The sequence below is a fragment of the Thermobia domestica genome, chromosome 5 (assembly GCF_964235325.1).
Source record: "Thermobia domestica chromosome 5, izTheDome1.hap1.1, whole genome shotgun sequence".
Taxonomy (NCBI): domain Eukaryota; kingdom Metazoa; phylum Arthropoda; class Insecta; order Zygentoma; family Lepismatidae; genus Thermobia; species Thermobia domestica.
The window spans coordinates 236,610,034-236,625,205 of record NC_137458.1 but is presented as its reverse complement, the minus strand read 5'-3'; the positions used below and the strand labels follow the sequence as shown (position 1 = coordinate 236,625,205).

General features: G+C 34.9%; 1 protein-coding gene across 7 annotated transcripts in view; it reads right to left on the bottom strand.

The window, feature by feature from the left end:
- The window catches only part of LOC145686463 (uncharacterized), a 135,014-nt gene that overhangs the window by 10,132 nt on the left and 109,710 nt on the right, over positions 1-15,172 (bottom strand). For 6 of the 7 annotated variants that reach the window (XM_081759795.1, XM_081759793.1, XM_081759797.1 and 3 more), the window contains exons 9-10: positions 14,306-14,520; positions 7,061-7,196 (exon numbers count right to left, since the gene is read on the bottom strand). In XM_081759795.1, the coding sequence (XP_081615921.1) occupies positions 7,061-7,196; positions 14,306-14,520 (351 nt within the window). The remainder of the gene's footprint in view (positions 1-7,060; positions 7,197-14,305; positions 14,521-15,172) is intronic. The other variant, XM_081759799.1, reaches the window with a different exon arrangement.

Below are 15,172 nucleotides of genomic sequence, written 5' to 3'. Positions count from 1 at the left end.
CGATTCTATGATCAGGAGCATCATACCATGGTATTCCGCAGTGCTCCTTATCACATTTCCTATTCTTGCAGAGGCGTGTCAAGCAATGTTAAATGACCACGTCTACCCAATGGTACAAATATTGTTTCTGAAGGGTGACCTCATACTCCAATGTGATGTCGTCCTCATAAATATCGCTGGCCTTATCCAGGGATAATTTCCATGACATTACAGCAAATTCAGAACCTTCCTTGGCCATCCAGTCTCCTGACCTCAACATCATCAAACACCTGTAGATTATTTTGGAAAACAGAATTCGGGGTCGATTTCCATCGCCATTGCCTCCACCTGAGCTGGAGACAGTTCTGCTTGAAGAATGTCTTCAAATTTAAAGAACAACAATTCAGGACTTTTAGATCTATTTCTACCAGAATTCAAGCTGTACTGCGTGCTAAAGGTGATCCAGTACCGTATTAGCACACAACGTTATTACTTCCAGAAGTGTGTACCCACTACTTTGACAATATCAGTATATACACGTCGTTCCTACAGTTCGTTTACAACACTTGGGAGGTGACTCTATTCATATAAACAAAATATTTACGCAACAGAAAGTCGAAAACGGCTTCTGTCACGTGTTACGAGTGTCCAAGTATGGGAAAATTAGCTTTCGAGACGAATAGTAACACAACAACAATTCATCTAAGTACATCCAGCCCGCAAAGAAACAAGACACAGATTGTCCGAATATGAAAATATCACATGTACACAAAGAATGAGCCAGAGGTTCCCCAAAGAACGCGAAGGACTGTGTGGAAGTCATGAAAGACATAAATTGAGAGGATATGAGAGGAGTAACCATTTACACATTGACCAATATCATTACGTGATGATGGATGATCACAAGCACTTGCACAATTGTAAGAGAATTGTGCATAGTTGTATAACCCGACTACGTGGAAGGGAGGATGAAGTGCAACAAAGACAATACATAGGTTGTGTTTGCAACAATTCGAAATGAATATCAAAAACAGGATACTGGTGTCTGTGTACACACACACACAAGGAAAAAAATGAAATCTTTAAGTTTTACGTCCCACGGTTATGCCGGTTAGGCTAAAGGAGACGGTGATTATGAGAGATGAGTGAAATGGTGGAATGAAGAAAGTGGGAGGAAACGGGAGAACCCCGAGAAAACTCACGAGCATGGTGTTTGTCCACCACAAAGTTCACTTGGCGGGGGCTGGGATCGAACCCGGGACCCCAAGCACCAGAGGTGAACGCTCAACCACTGAGCCACCGCGCCCCCCCCACACACAAGGAACTGAGTCAAACAGACGCATGGTATACGTACGGGAACTGGAAATATAATAGTGGTAACACTGGGTAAATACGAAATGAAACGGAACTAGTTACTCTCACATCTAGCTAGAGATGCAAGGGCTCGGAAAAAAAACCGGCTTTTTTGGAAAAAAAACTCGGTTTTTTCTGCATCGCTTTTTTGCTTGGGAAATTTTGGGCTTTTTTGAAAATTTTGCTTTAAACTGATAAAGCAGTCTTTGTTTCGCTTCTCTACAACAAAAAAACTCATTTAAATAGTGGTTGATGCAGATAATAATATGAAACCTTGAAAATAATCCATAAATTTCAAAAAGATTTTTTAAAATTCTTAACATATTTACATTATGAATTCCAAAGGACTAACCAATATATGTAATAATATTTTAACCTCTTATATACAATAAGTACTTTAAAAATGATGCACAAATAACTAGCAAAATTGTATGTAGTATTTTTACTTCAAAATATCACACACCCTCTTTTTGAAACAAAATAAAGAAAAACATGAGAGAAATCTGCACATCAAGAGCTTCGTTTCGGGTGGTTCTGTACATTCTTGAAATTTTTCAGTAAAGTTTTAACTTTCATATACATTGTATGAATATTTCGAACAAATTTTCACTGATTGATCAGATACATAATAATATGTTACCACCTATCAGGTGCTTCGGATCTGCAAAATCGGTAAAACTCCAAATTCTGTAATGCACTGACTGCTCCTTAAGCTTGTTCAGAATCGGGAAAGTATCGAATTTTCTGTTCATGGATCATATACGTAACAGACAGTTCATCTGAGCGTATAGTTTCCTAAGCTGTAAAATATAAAAACACCATCACGGTTTACCCAATGCTGAAGGTTTCTGAATTTTTAGCAAGAAAATTCAACATATAGTTACGAAGCTTTTTTTTATAAAAAAAGAAAAACTATGAAATACATTTAAAAAGAGTGGAAGAATCAATCACTGTTCCAATTCACAAGAAAGACAACAAATTTGATTGTAATAATTATCGAGGCATTTCTCTTAACATTCTTTTAATAAGATTGACCCCATACGCAGATGAAATTATTGGAGATTATCAGTGTGAATTTAGTCGAAATCGACCAGATATTTACCATTCGACAAATACTCGAAAAGAAATGGGCATATATTACCCAGTACATCAACTGTTTATTGATTTTAGAAAGGCTTACAACTCGGTAAGGAGGGAAACATTGTACAACATTCTTACAGGATTTGGAATACCGCAAAAGCTAGTTTTTTTTTAAGTGTTTAAATGAATTCCAGAGTAAAGTCCGAGTAGAAAAATGCGAGCTTCCACGTTGAGATTGGCCTGAAACAAGGATATGCGTTATCGCCGTTATTATTCAGCTTTATTCCGGAGTACGCTATAAGAAAAATCAAAGATAGGAACCAGGCCCTAGAGTTGGATGGTGTTCACCAGGTTATGGTGTATGCTGATGATGTAAATCTGGTAGAACGATCGAAAGAAATGCAGAGGCCTTATTAAACGCTTGCAGGGACATGAGTAAATGCAGAGGGATCTAAATACAAGGAAGTTACGGCAAATAATGAATGCGTTAAAATATCAATTAATACTTTCGACACAATGGATACTTTCAAATATCTTGGATCAGTATTACCAGACCAAAATCATACGCACAAGGAAATTAAATGTCGACTAAAATCAGGAAATTCTGTTATTATTCAGTTCAAAATATTTTGTAGTCGCGAATTCTATCAAGGAATTTAAAGCTTAAAATATATAAAATGATAATCATGCCTGTTATGCTTTATGGTTGTGAAATATGGTCGCTTACGCTGAGGGAAGTACGCAGACTGAAATTATTTGAGAATAAAATTCTGAGACGAATATTTGGACCCAAGAGGAACGGGAATGGGGAATGGCGGAAACTTCATAAGGAGGAACAACATAATTTATACGGTTTACCAAACATCGTTAGTCATCAAGTCTAGGAGGCTCGGGTGAGCAGGTCATGTAGCCAGAATGGAAGAAAGTAGGAAAGCTTTCAAAGTTTAAACTTGAAATCCAATCGGGGAAACATCCATTAGGAAAACCTGGGCCCAGATGGGAGGACAATATTAAGATGGATCTAGCAGAAATAGGAATACAGAGTAGAAACTGGATTGAATTGGATAAGGACAGAAGTCAATGGAGAGCTTTTGTGGCCACAGGAAAGAGAGAGAGATAATACATTTAAGTTAAGCACAACTGCACAACAAACATGAGTGAGTGGTTAGCTTTCGCACTTCTATCATGAAGTCCGGGATTCAACCCCACATTCGACCATTTTAACAAAAGTTTTTCTTAATTCCATCTGTGAATGTAGAGATAGTGAGTGTACTGTGAGTCCTGGCCGACTTACTTTCTAATCGTTTTTAAATCTTTGTTATTATTAATTACCAGCAGTGATGGGTTTGCGAAGAGGGTTAGGGTGGGGATGTCTTTCGGATTGAAGCCTCTACCCCGAAATTAGGGAATTTCTAAAACAAACTATATATTAGTTTTGCCTTTACTCATAAACTTCAAGCTGTCCTCAAATAAAAAATAGGAATTTTTAGAAAAACTAAGCATTAATAAGAAAAGCCTCTCCCAAAATACTTTTCTAAATCCGCCATTGATTATCAGTATAAAATGGTCTTCAAGGTTGTATCTGGAAGATTATAGCTCAATATACAAACGAAACAAAATATTTGTTATGCCTGTACTCATAAACTTAAGCTCCTCTTAAATAAAAGTTGGAAATTTTTAGAAAAAAACAAACATTATTCAGAAAAAACCCTCCCAAATATTTTTCTAAATCCGATACTGATTATTTCTATCAAATGATATTCAAGGTTGTGTCCGGGAGATTATTGTTAAATCATTGCACAGCTACAGTATAACGGAAATGTGGAAGTATGCTCTGACAGACATTGAAAAACGTACGCTCTGATGGATATATTGAAAAACATAAGTTTAATTATGTGCTAGAAACTAGAGTACTAAGCTCTAAGAAGTGAAACACGGATGACTAAAAACAAATGATCTAGAGAAGAAAAAATTGTATATAATTCAGAAGTTAAAATAAAGTTAAATAGCTTCTAAAATTGCCCTCAAATACTACGTATTTATGTTTACTTTAATTTATAAACCATGTGCTCCATCCATCATGATGGTGAATTCCAGAGCGAAATATGGCATTCAGGTCATGGAATCTTATTTAACTTTAGAGCATACTATAAGAAAGCTATTTAAACAGAAAAATCATGAAAATGAAAAAAGCCAAAATTTCCAAAATTCTCGTTTTTTTCCCAAAAAAGCCGGCTTTTTATGTGCAAAAAACCATCGATTCAAAAAAGCCGGCTTTTTTGCATCTCTACATCTAGCACATGTTAGTCGATACCTTACCTACCGTATAGTAAATGGATTCGCACTTCCGACGCAATGCGCTGGTGCTACGACGAGAAAATGATACCAGTGTGTGAGGTGACGGTGTAAGTGAGACGTGTGGGGTACAGTGTTACTATACGAACAGTGGGAGGTAAGCTAGAGCTTCCAAGGAGAGCCGTGAACGCATAGCAGCCACAGTGCCGTCAGGCCACCCTACTGTCGTGCGAAGAGCGAGTGCAGCCTGTTAGCACGCTACTGGAGACAGATCAACGTCAGACACAATCGTATGTGATAATCCTGTCTCGCGAGATACGTCACGTATTGTCTATCATTAATTTATCTTCCGTATGGCGACTCTCCTGGAAAACTAACCCACTTTGTTATTGGTCTGCACCTCACGAGAACCTTCAATTGCTTTAGATTTGATTTTTTCAGTTTAGTACATCAATTTTCTAGCTTATATGTAATCAATGCTTTTTCTTTCTTCTTATATGCAGTATGTAGCGAAATAATACATTATACACCGAAGCACTTACGAGTCTTTGATATACGGCACTCATTGGACAACACACACTAAACAATACAGAATCATCTTAAAATGAAGAAATGTTTTATGGATCAACTCCAAAGCAAAAACCTGTTTTAGTGCTCCATGGACCTGTCAACTGTTGGCTGATTGAAATGTATCGTGTAAGCTTGGTTGCCTCTGTCCAGGCGCTTGTGATACAAGCAAAAGTGATGGGCTCGACCTAATGGAGTTACAGCAATCAGGGGGAAGATACTTATGTGAATGGCTGTACGACTGCTAACAACGTAGACTGTAAAAGGCCCTAGCGGACGCATTAACGCACTTCTATATCTCGATTGTCATACATCAGTAGAAATAATAGTGTTCCGTATTCTTTTCTCTTACTCTTTAAGGAGCGGTGTTGTGTACAATCGAAAGCCGACAGGAAGGTATAGGCATTAAATTTACAATTGCCTGCCTCATTGGTCGAATTCTTAACTTCTAAATGAAGTTTGAATATTTTTGTATCTTCCTAATACTATATTATGTACACATGTAGTCCATATTACTCCTATGTCTAGACAAGTCAATGATTTTATACTACTATTCAGGCACGTATCCAGAGAGTCTCAGGGGGTCACATAAATATTATTTAGTTTATTTAGTTTTTCATAAGATCTTTATTGCTAGTACGTTTTTCCTTGCTCCTCTGTTGAAAATAAGTACAAAGTTAGATCACTCCCAAAAAGCATATGTACTATTTTCCTGGACACGTTTCTGGTATCATTTCCTGTATTTATTGTATTATTTCTCTTTCAATTATTACACTTTTATTCTGTCAGTTCATCACAGTTCAGTTATTATCTTATGTTCTCCGTGATCTATTATTAATATTTAACGTAAACATGTGATTTTTCAATCCTCAGTAATTACCTGTTTTCTACTCTGTACTCCTACTGACCGATCAGTCCCTTATACTTACTTTTCTCTTATTTTAACCAAACTGAATAAAATAAACATATAGAATCCACATAAGCTCACAATAATCCAGTCTATTGCTTTTCTTTCATTCATTTAACAGCATTTTCAAACAGGAAAACGAACCTTACCTTGATACATTCTAAAAGCCCACAAAAGATAATTTAGCAGTTTGACTCACCATCTCTCAGAGAAAGTAAAGCATAACGAATACTAACTAATGACAATTAAGTGTTAAAATTGACACAAATACTCAAACAATAACAATCTATAACAGTATCCTCATCTAAGTATTAGTGACGTGAGTTTATCTTTGTATTTCCCTAACATGAAAGAGAGATCCTAAATACAAAAATCAAACCTAGGAATTATATAATATAATAATTTGGAAACGGCAACAAATAAATAGAAACTACATGAATCCGTTTCCTATTACCACAGGAATGTAAGAATGTAGGGTCGTACTTTTATTTATTTATTTATCAACGTAAATTATTTTCACTCTTCCGATGGATTATACGACTGTCAAGCAATGAAGAACTCATTCGTGGCTAAGCGGTTAGCGTACGTGCCTTTGGCGTAGGAAACCCGGGTTCGACTCCCGGCGGGAGTTAATGTGGTTCTGATTCCACGTTAATCACTAGGTCCCGTCTCATATAGCCTCGCTGTTAAAAGAGATGTTAAACTCAAAATCAACTCAACTCAACTGTCAAGGAATGGAAACACTTATTTCGGGACAGAAAAACGGAACACAGACGTCTGTAACATAAATTGTAAAACTGGTGCACAGAAAACAACATCAACATCAGTTCAACAAGTCAATATCTCAAATCAGTGAAATCAATTATGTCTAGTTGTTACCTGGATCTATAGTCAACATCTGCTCCATTTTCAATTAATGCTTCAGCAACTTTCAGCAGTTTTTTTCCCCTAAGGAAGTCCATAGCATTAATAAGAGGTGGTGTAACATCCGGTTGATTAACGTTCATACTCAAACCTAAATGTAAATGAGAGCACATTTTAGCACAGATGGTACATTGAAACAATGTAAAAATAAAGAACATCATCATGTGATAATAATTTCTATATATCTATATAATACGACTGACATGTTATAGACTATATATATATATTGAGGGTTTAATATGGACGTCAGCGAGTTGTAATTGAATTGTTAGTTCACATTTTTTACATACAAGGTGTATGTAAAAACAAAGGGGAATAAAGCTGATTTTTAGAACGCTGACTAAATTGGGCACGCGTGGAAGCATACTCCACTATTCTGAACTTAACAATCGTATAATTATCAGTATGGAGTTGTGTACGTGCAAGTAGTAAAGTGGTTACAAGAATTACGGGAAAGCAGTCCTGGTCTGGTTTTCCAGAACATTTTTTTGAAATTTTCCTTATATGTAATTGGAACGAAGCGATTGCTGTCATAGAAGTGAGAAGAGAGAAAATTAGAACAGGTGCCTAGTTTTCGATACCTGGGTATTATTATTAGTGATGATATGAAATACGAACGTGAAATAGAAACAAGGATAGGAATAGCAAAATAAACCTTTGAGAGGAAGAAAAGTCTATTTTGAGGACCTTGAATAAAGAGTTGAGAAAAATACCTTAAAATGCATTGTGGCAAATATTGTACTGTGGGGCAGAAACATGCACATTACGCAAATGTAATGGAAAAGCAACTGAAGTTTTCCAAGTGTGAGTGTGGAGAAGAATGGAGAGAATTTGCTGGGCCGAGAGGATGTTAGAAATAGTGGGGAAGAAAAGAATAATTTTAGATATTATTGAAAAGAAGAAGAGAAACTGGTTGGGACATTTGCTAAGAAGCGACTGTATCATGAGGGATGTGCTAGTGTATGATGGCAGGAAAGAGAAAGAGGGAGCTACAATTGGTAGACGGTATCAAAACAGAAAATAGTACCGTATTTTACGGACTATAAGACGCACTTTCTTTTTTCCGAAAAATTGTCTCCAAAATTCAGGTGTCTTATACTCGAAATTAATATAAAAATGCCCAGTTTGATTTAAAATTCCCGCCAGTCTTAAAAATGGTCATAAGTAACGCTCTCCATGCCAGTGAAGACCATCTTATATATGAAGAGGACAACGATGACGACGAAGAGGAGGGAGCGGAAGAAGAAGAAGAAGAAGAAAGATCAGATGACGATTTTCACGGATTTCAAACGTCAGTTCGGTTTTACAAACTAAGAATTATTTTTTTTTAAGTCTGGCTTTGCACTCTAATAATAAAACTGGTAAAAATGTTAGTGTTTTTTTTTTAATGCTTAAAAAGTAAAGTGCGTCTTATAGTCCGTAAAATACGGTACATGAAGACAAAGAGGTTAGCTGAAAACCATGGAGCATGGATGCTTCTCAGTTGCAGAAAGTGACCTGCGGCAGAAAAAATACATTTTCATGTTGACAGAAAAAACAAGACCAAGAAAACATGCAACAATGATACATAAGTAATGCATTTTACTCTAATCAATTAGAATAATAAATAATATAAAAACGTATTTTATTATGTAATTACGTATAGCGTATTTTATTACGAAATTACACAATGACCGAATAAGAATTCCTGTACAAAATAATAAATTATCTTCCCTGAAACATTAGTCACATCATGGAAGTTTCGTAACACGTGAAAGGAAAAAAAAAACATAGTGAAACATTCAATCGAAAAAAGATTGGATATACATATTGCATAAAAACTGGCTGTGGTATATTAACGACTACTCATTTAAAAAATCAATAGTATCAATTTAACTTCTTCAAACACTTTATTTGCTAATCAATATTGTGCACACCATCTATTACTTTAGTCTTCTTAGCTTCAACTTAGTTCAGAATTATTTTTATTTTGTTTTCAGCTTCTTTCCTGTTTCTTTTCATCTTCTCATCGGTGATTTGTGGCTTCTGTAAAACGAGTACGAGCATTTTGTGCATAATGAATCATTGATTTGCTTATGGATAGTTTCTCTAGATCACTAAAGGAAGGTGCGTGCTATTGATTTTTTTTCCGAAAACTCTCCTTCTAGATTTGAATTTTCATAGAAGAAAAGCACGATCATCTTAAGAACATCCACCACTGCAGTATCCAAATTATTTAGCCAAAAGTCATCCAAACGCTGACCAGTTCTAGAATATTGGTTTATAATTATTTGACAATTTGAATTCAATCTTCCAATTGCCTCACAACTCTGTCTGCATCTTACAAATTATTTTCAACCAATTCAGCTAAAAGAGTTAATGCGGTTCAGTCCAAAATCAGGATCTCCACCAACATTAACATCGAAACAAGAAAAGGCTCTAGTCAATTCCAGACAAGATGAATTATAATTTAAAGACGACTTCTCCAGAAGTTTAAAAATCAATTTCTGTAATTTCGGCGAAAATCCAAAATAAGACTCTAGTGAATTATAATTTAAAGACGACTTCACCAGAAGTTTAAAAATCAATTTCTGTAATTTCGGCGAAAATCCAAAATAAGACACTAGTGAATTATAATTTAAAGACGACTTCTCCAGAAGTTTAAAAATCAATTTCTGTAATTTCAGCGAAAATCCAAAGTAAGACACTAGTGAATTATAATTTAAAGACGACTTCTCCAGAAGTTTAAAAATCAATTTCTGTAATTTCAGCGAAAATCCAAAATAAGACACTAGTGAATTATAATTTAAAGACGACTTCTCCAGAAGTTTAAAAATCAATTTCTGTAATTTCAGCGAAAATCCAAAGTAAGACACTAGTGAATTATAATTTAAAGACGACTTCTCCAGAAGTTTAAAAATCAATTTCTGTAATTTCAGCGAAAATCCAAAATAAGACACTAGTGAATTATAATTTAAAGACGACTTCTCCAGAAGTTTAAAAATCAATTTCTGTAATTTCAGCGAAAATCCAAAATAAGACACTAGTGAATTATAATTTAAAGACGACTTCTCCAGAAGTTTAAAAATCAATTTCTGTAATTTCGGCGAAAATCCAAAATAAGGCTCTAGTGAATTATAATTTAAAGACGACTTCACCAGAAGTTTAAAAATCAATCTCTGTAATTTCGGCGAAAATCTAAAAATATCCAAATCCGTTATTGGTTGACATTTTAATCGTTGATTTAAATCAAATTTCGAAATAAATTAATTTAAAGTGTTAAATAAGTAAAATCCCGTTTTTGTTCTGTTATTTCGATTATGAAAGATAATAATCATAATAGAATGAGACTCAAATGTATGTATAGCACAGTATGAAAATGAGTGTCATGCAGAGGATGATTAGGGAAAATCCCGTTTTGAAGGGTAACGAGGGAATCCTGCTTTCTTCTCTTCGTAACATAGGGTTTTTAAATCGTTAACTATTCCAACTTGGAAATCAACATCGACATTTAAAACGAAAATTGTTTTCTGTTCACGTCTATTTGTTTGTTACCAGATAATAAGGGCATATTTAGAGGGGTCCCCTCTAGTACAAAATACAAAATACAATTGCACAGAAACAAGTACACTCACAAAGTTTATTATTATGATACAATTTTAGTTGATATGTAATATTGAGTTCACACTTTATTTACAGAAAACCTGTTTTCAGATTTAGAAGTTCCAGTACTTCTATTTAGTGGGAACATTTCGAAGCACTTTCCCACGCAAAGTCCGACTGCATATATCAAACAATAAACGTTAGTAATTTTTTTAACTTCCTTTCACCGTACGGATGCTACATACTTTGTATCTGTTTTGTTCTACTCTAGTAGGATATGCGGGAATTGGGGGAACTCTGTATGTGTAATAGCTACCAGCCTTCCCTGGGTGAAAACTGCAATAGTCCCTGTACTTCAATGCCTGCTGAGTGCAACAGTTTTTCTACTATGTTCGCATAAAAAGTTCGAAGTGCGTCATGTTTTCCTGCTTTTTTTCTGTACAGTATGTGAGCATTGACCTAATGATAAGTCAAACAGCAGAAAAAACGGCTTCTTCCACCATTTGACTGACATACTGATAGCTCTTGCGTAGTTGATTTGAAAAAAATCGCGTACAGCTGGCTTCCGTACAAGCCACATGTGAATAATTAGTATTTAAAAAAATCTTGTTTTCAATTGAAGTAATATGTTTTCACTCACAAAACAAAGATTTTTGTTTTAGTAATTTTTCTTTTTCTCAATCTGCTGTTTTGCATATTGATTCGTTTCTTTCTCTACTATAAAACTTCATCGGTAAACACAGCTGAAACACTTTATATGGGGAATGCTCTGTAGATAATCCAGTATTTTGATCAATTCCCGGAACACCACTAAACAGAGGTTTTGTATTTACTTGAATTTTATCGCTCTAAGGTAAATCAGAATCTGCCTTCGAAAAGAAACAACGCGTTTCTTTCCTTTCCTGGTGCAACCTCATATTCACTTGAAACAGAGTTATTGTCTTGTTCATTTCCGGACACGCTACTGAGCACAGAATAATCAGCGTCATTACTAGCTAACTTGTTACCGTCTGAGTCGGAGATGATCAGTTCTGCAATTTCATTATTGCTCAAAATTTTGCCTCCTCTTTCTGTAATACCGCCGCTCGTAGAAGGAATATCCATATTTTTTAAATTAAAAAAAAAAAAAAAAAAAAAAGACAAATACTCAGGAAAATATAAATGCACGTTTACCCATCTTACTGCAATGAACACATATGATATGAGAGTATGTGTAAGTTTTTGACGCCTACGAACCATAGGGAAGTGTTGAAAACGTAATTAGTGCGACGTGATTTACAGTGGATGACAAGACGCAAAAACAGCCCTCATCACCTATACTAGCATATTCCATATTCTTTATTTCCTTACGTTGAAAGAAAGAAAAAAAGGACCTTTGTCTCTCTTACATTCGGCAGGGGAATTGATCACAGAACAACTTGGGTGAACACATGATTGCCGAGACATTTTTTATCCTTTGATTTTTAATGTCTCATTATATATATATATATATATATATATATATATATATACAGTATGGTGCTAAATTCGTTGTACAAAAGCAGAGGAGTGATTCCTGAGAGTAAAACAAACAAAAAAGTTCCAATAAACATTGGGCGAAACCCCCATCGTTTACGTGTTATAGGCTGCCGAAAACATGAAAAAATGAATTCTAAAGGTCCATAGCTCCAAAACTATGGGACCTACTGTAGTCGGGTCAAGACTTCACTTAGGAACTAGTATCTGCTCTATCCAAAAATACATGTTTTAGAATCCTAAGGTACTCACGCAACAATTTTTATGGAGGTAGTTGGAGAGTACTTTATATCATAGGTCCGTAGTCAAACTCCCTATATAAAAATTGTTGTGGAAGCACCTCAGGATTCTGAAAGACGCATTTTTGGATTGGGCACATACTAGTTCCTAAGTGAAGTCTTGACCCGACCAAGGTAGGTCCCATAGTTTTGGAGCTATGAACCTTTACAATTCAATTTTTCATGATTTCGGCAGCCTATAACACGTAAACGATGGGGTTTTCGCCCTATGTTTATTGGAACTTTCTTGTTTGTTTTACTCCCAGGAATCACTCCTCTGCTTTTGTACAACGAATTTAGCGCCATACTATATATATATATATAGATATATATATACACAACGATCGGGCTCAACGTGTGTGCAAAGCCCGTTGAATATATACAACATTCGGACTCAGAGTGTTTTAATCGTGGGAGCTGGGTTGTGTGAGAGGAGTATTGCTGAAAAAGTGTCCATTGTTTCGTGGATATGTTACTTCAACGTTTTTATTTCGTTGTTACATTGAAATACGTACATCCATTGTAATTATTTTTAAGATGTTGTGAAAGGTTATGAGACCTTAAATATATTTTTTCCTATCACATTATTATGAAGTAGGCTCCGCGCTGCTAGTTTCCTGAACGCGACAACATATCACGAGATGATCTGTACAGCGTTGCCGCACTTTCAGTTACTCAATGATCTTTCTTCATATAAGCGCGGGGAATTTGAAGGCTGGGATGCAACATGGCTCTTCGCTTACCGCACAGAATATGTTGGAATACACTTAAAAATAAATACAAGTAAATACTCCACCAACTAAAACCTTTTTCGTTAAAAGTTGAGAATATTTATCTCATGAAGTGTAAAATTTGTTAAATACATAACATAACGTTCATTACGTGATTTCATCCAGATTTATTGAATTGAACGAGTAAGTTCTAGAGAAAGTTAAAATGTTTCGTTATATTAGATAAGATAAAGTTTCATCAGAATAGCGAAACCATTTTTCATTATAGCACAAAACAGTAAATTTCTGTAACAAACGTTACACAACATATTTTCACACTGAGCGATGGATATCTTTACTATTATAAAATTTATTCATCGTATTTGATTTTCTTTAACATATTCTTCAGTCCGTACTTTATACATGCGCTGTAAGTTAAACTTATTAATTTTATTTGTAGACCCAAAAGCATGTAGAATTTAATACGACGTCAGTATTGAATATACACGTTCAGATTGTGACGTTCATGATTTCAATTTAAAATAGTGTGTATGTTCTATAATGCGACTATAATGGAGAATGTTTAGAAAGACAAACAACTATTTTCTGATTAGTTATAAAATTTCATCATCTTGGTCACTTTTCATGGAATGTCCCAAGTCCACAGTTAATAAAGGGAGCCCGGGCAAGAATCGCGGTTGATCATGTTCGGGTACATAATAGAAGAGTGGATGGCCAGGTCAAGGCCTAAGTAAGTATCTACGAAGAAAAAATTACTAGATGAATTTGGGCTAATTAACAGAAAATTACCTAATCAGAAACTTGTGGATTTAACAAATATAATGAAAAGAGATGGCTAAAGAGCTAAGATGAAGAGTGGTAAAGAAAGTCGAAACTGTGTGAGTAAAGGAAGTTTGGCGAAGAAATAAATTTATTTCTGATAAAACGAAATAATAATAATAATATCATCATCATCATAGCAGCAGCAGTCGTCGTCGTCATATTCTTTATAATTTTCTGGACTAAACTAATCTTTCGTTAACTGTGGGAACGTAAAATCGGGATTATACTTAAAATTCTGTTGGTTATTTATGTATTGTCTAGATTCAGCTTACCTGCTTTTTTCAATAGTGGAAGTAATTCACAAATTTTATCACATTTAATGCCATTCCATTTAGCAGACCTGTACAACAATGAGTAAAACGAGGATCCTTTCAAATAATTAACAGCACAGTGATTTACTCTAATATAAAACATATAGTTATCACCTTCATAAAAATTGATGTCTTTTCCAAGCTCTGCAGCAACAAGAAGTTCAAGGCATTGTTTGCTGGAACAAAGAAAAATGTTTATCTAATATCATCAATGTAGACTTCAGTTTGGTTTAGCATACTTAATTTATTCTAGTATATACTGAAAGACTGACTATCTTCTACAACGTAGCTACTAGAACAAACTTTCAATAACTGAAAAAACATGTCGTCCCGGCTAATACGATATCTTCAAGACATGCACAATAATGCCCAAGACATAGGCATTGAAACGTGTATGTATGATTCAAAAAGGAAGAGAAAAATCTAGAAATACTATTTACGGTTATAAATTTAAGTTCAACTATTAAGCTGAACTAATCAATACCTACTATATTAACCACTTTATATGCCAAGTTTTATATCCCTAACATCTTTACAATCTTAAGCGATTTCTATGTATAGATATAGTAATATGATTATAGCAATTGCAGCCTCCACTCATCTTTTTCCCTTTTAAGGGTTTTACTTAAAAAATAAATAAAATCTAAAATAATAAATTGTGTGTGTTTTTGTGTAATGCGATGTTTACTTTCCTTACGACTATGGATGCTCCAAATATATTACTGACTGGTAGTTGCACCATCTACCAGGCTAGAACAGATGCGTAACTGGCAATCAATAATACATTCGTTTGTCCATACACCCCAGGAAAATAGAACTCAAATTCTG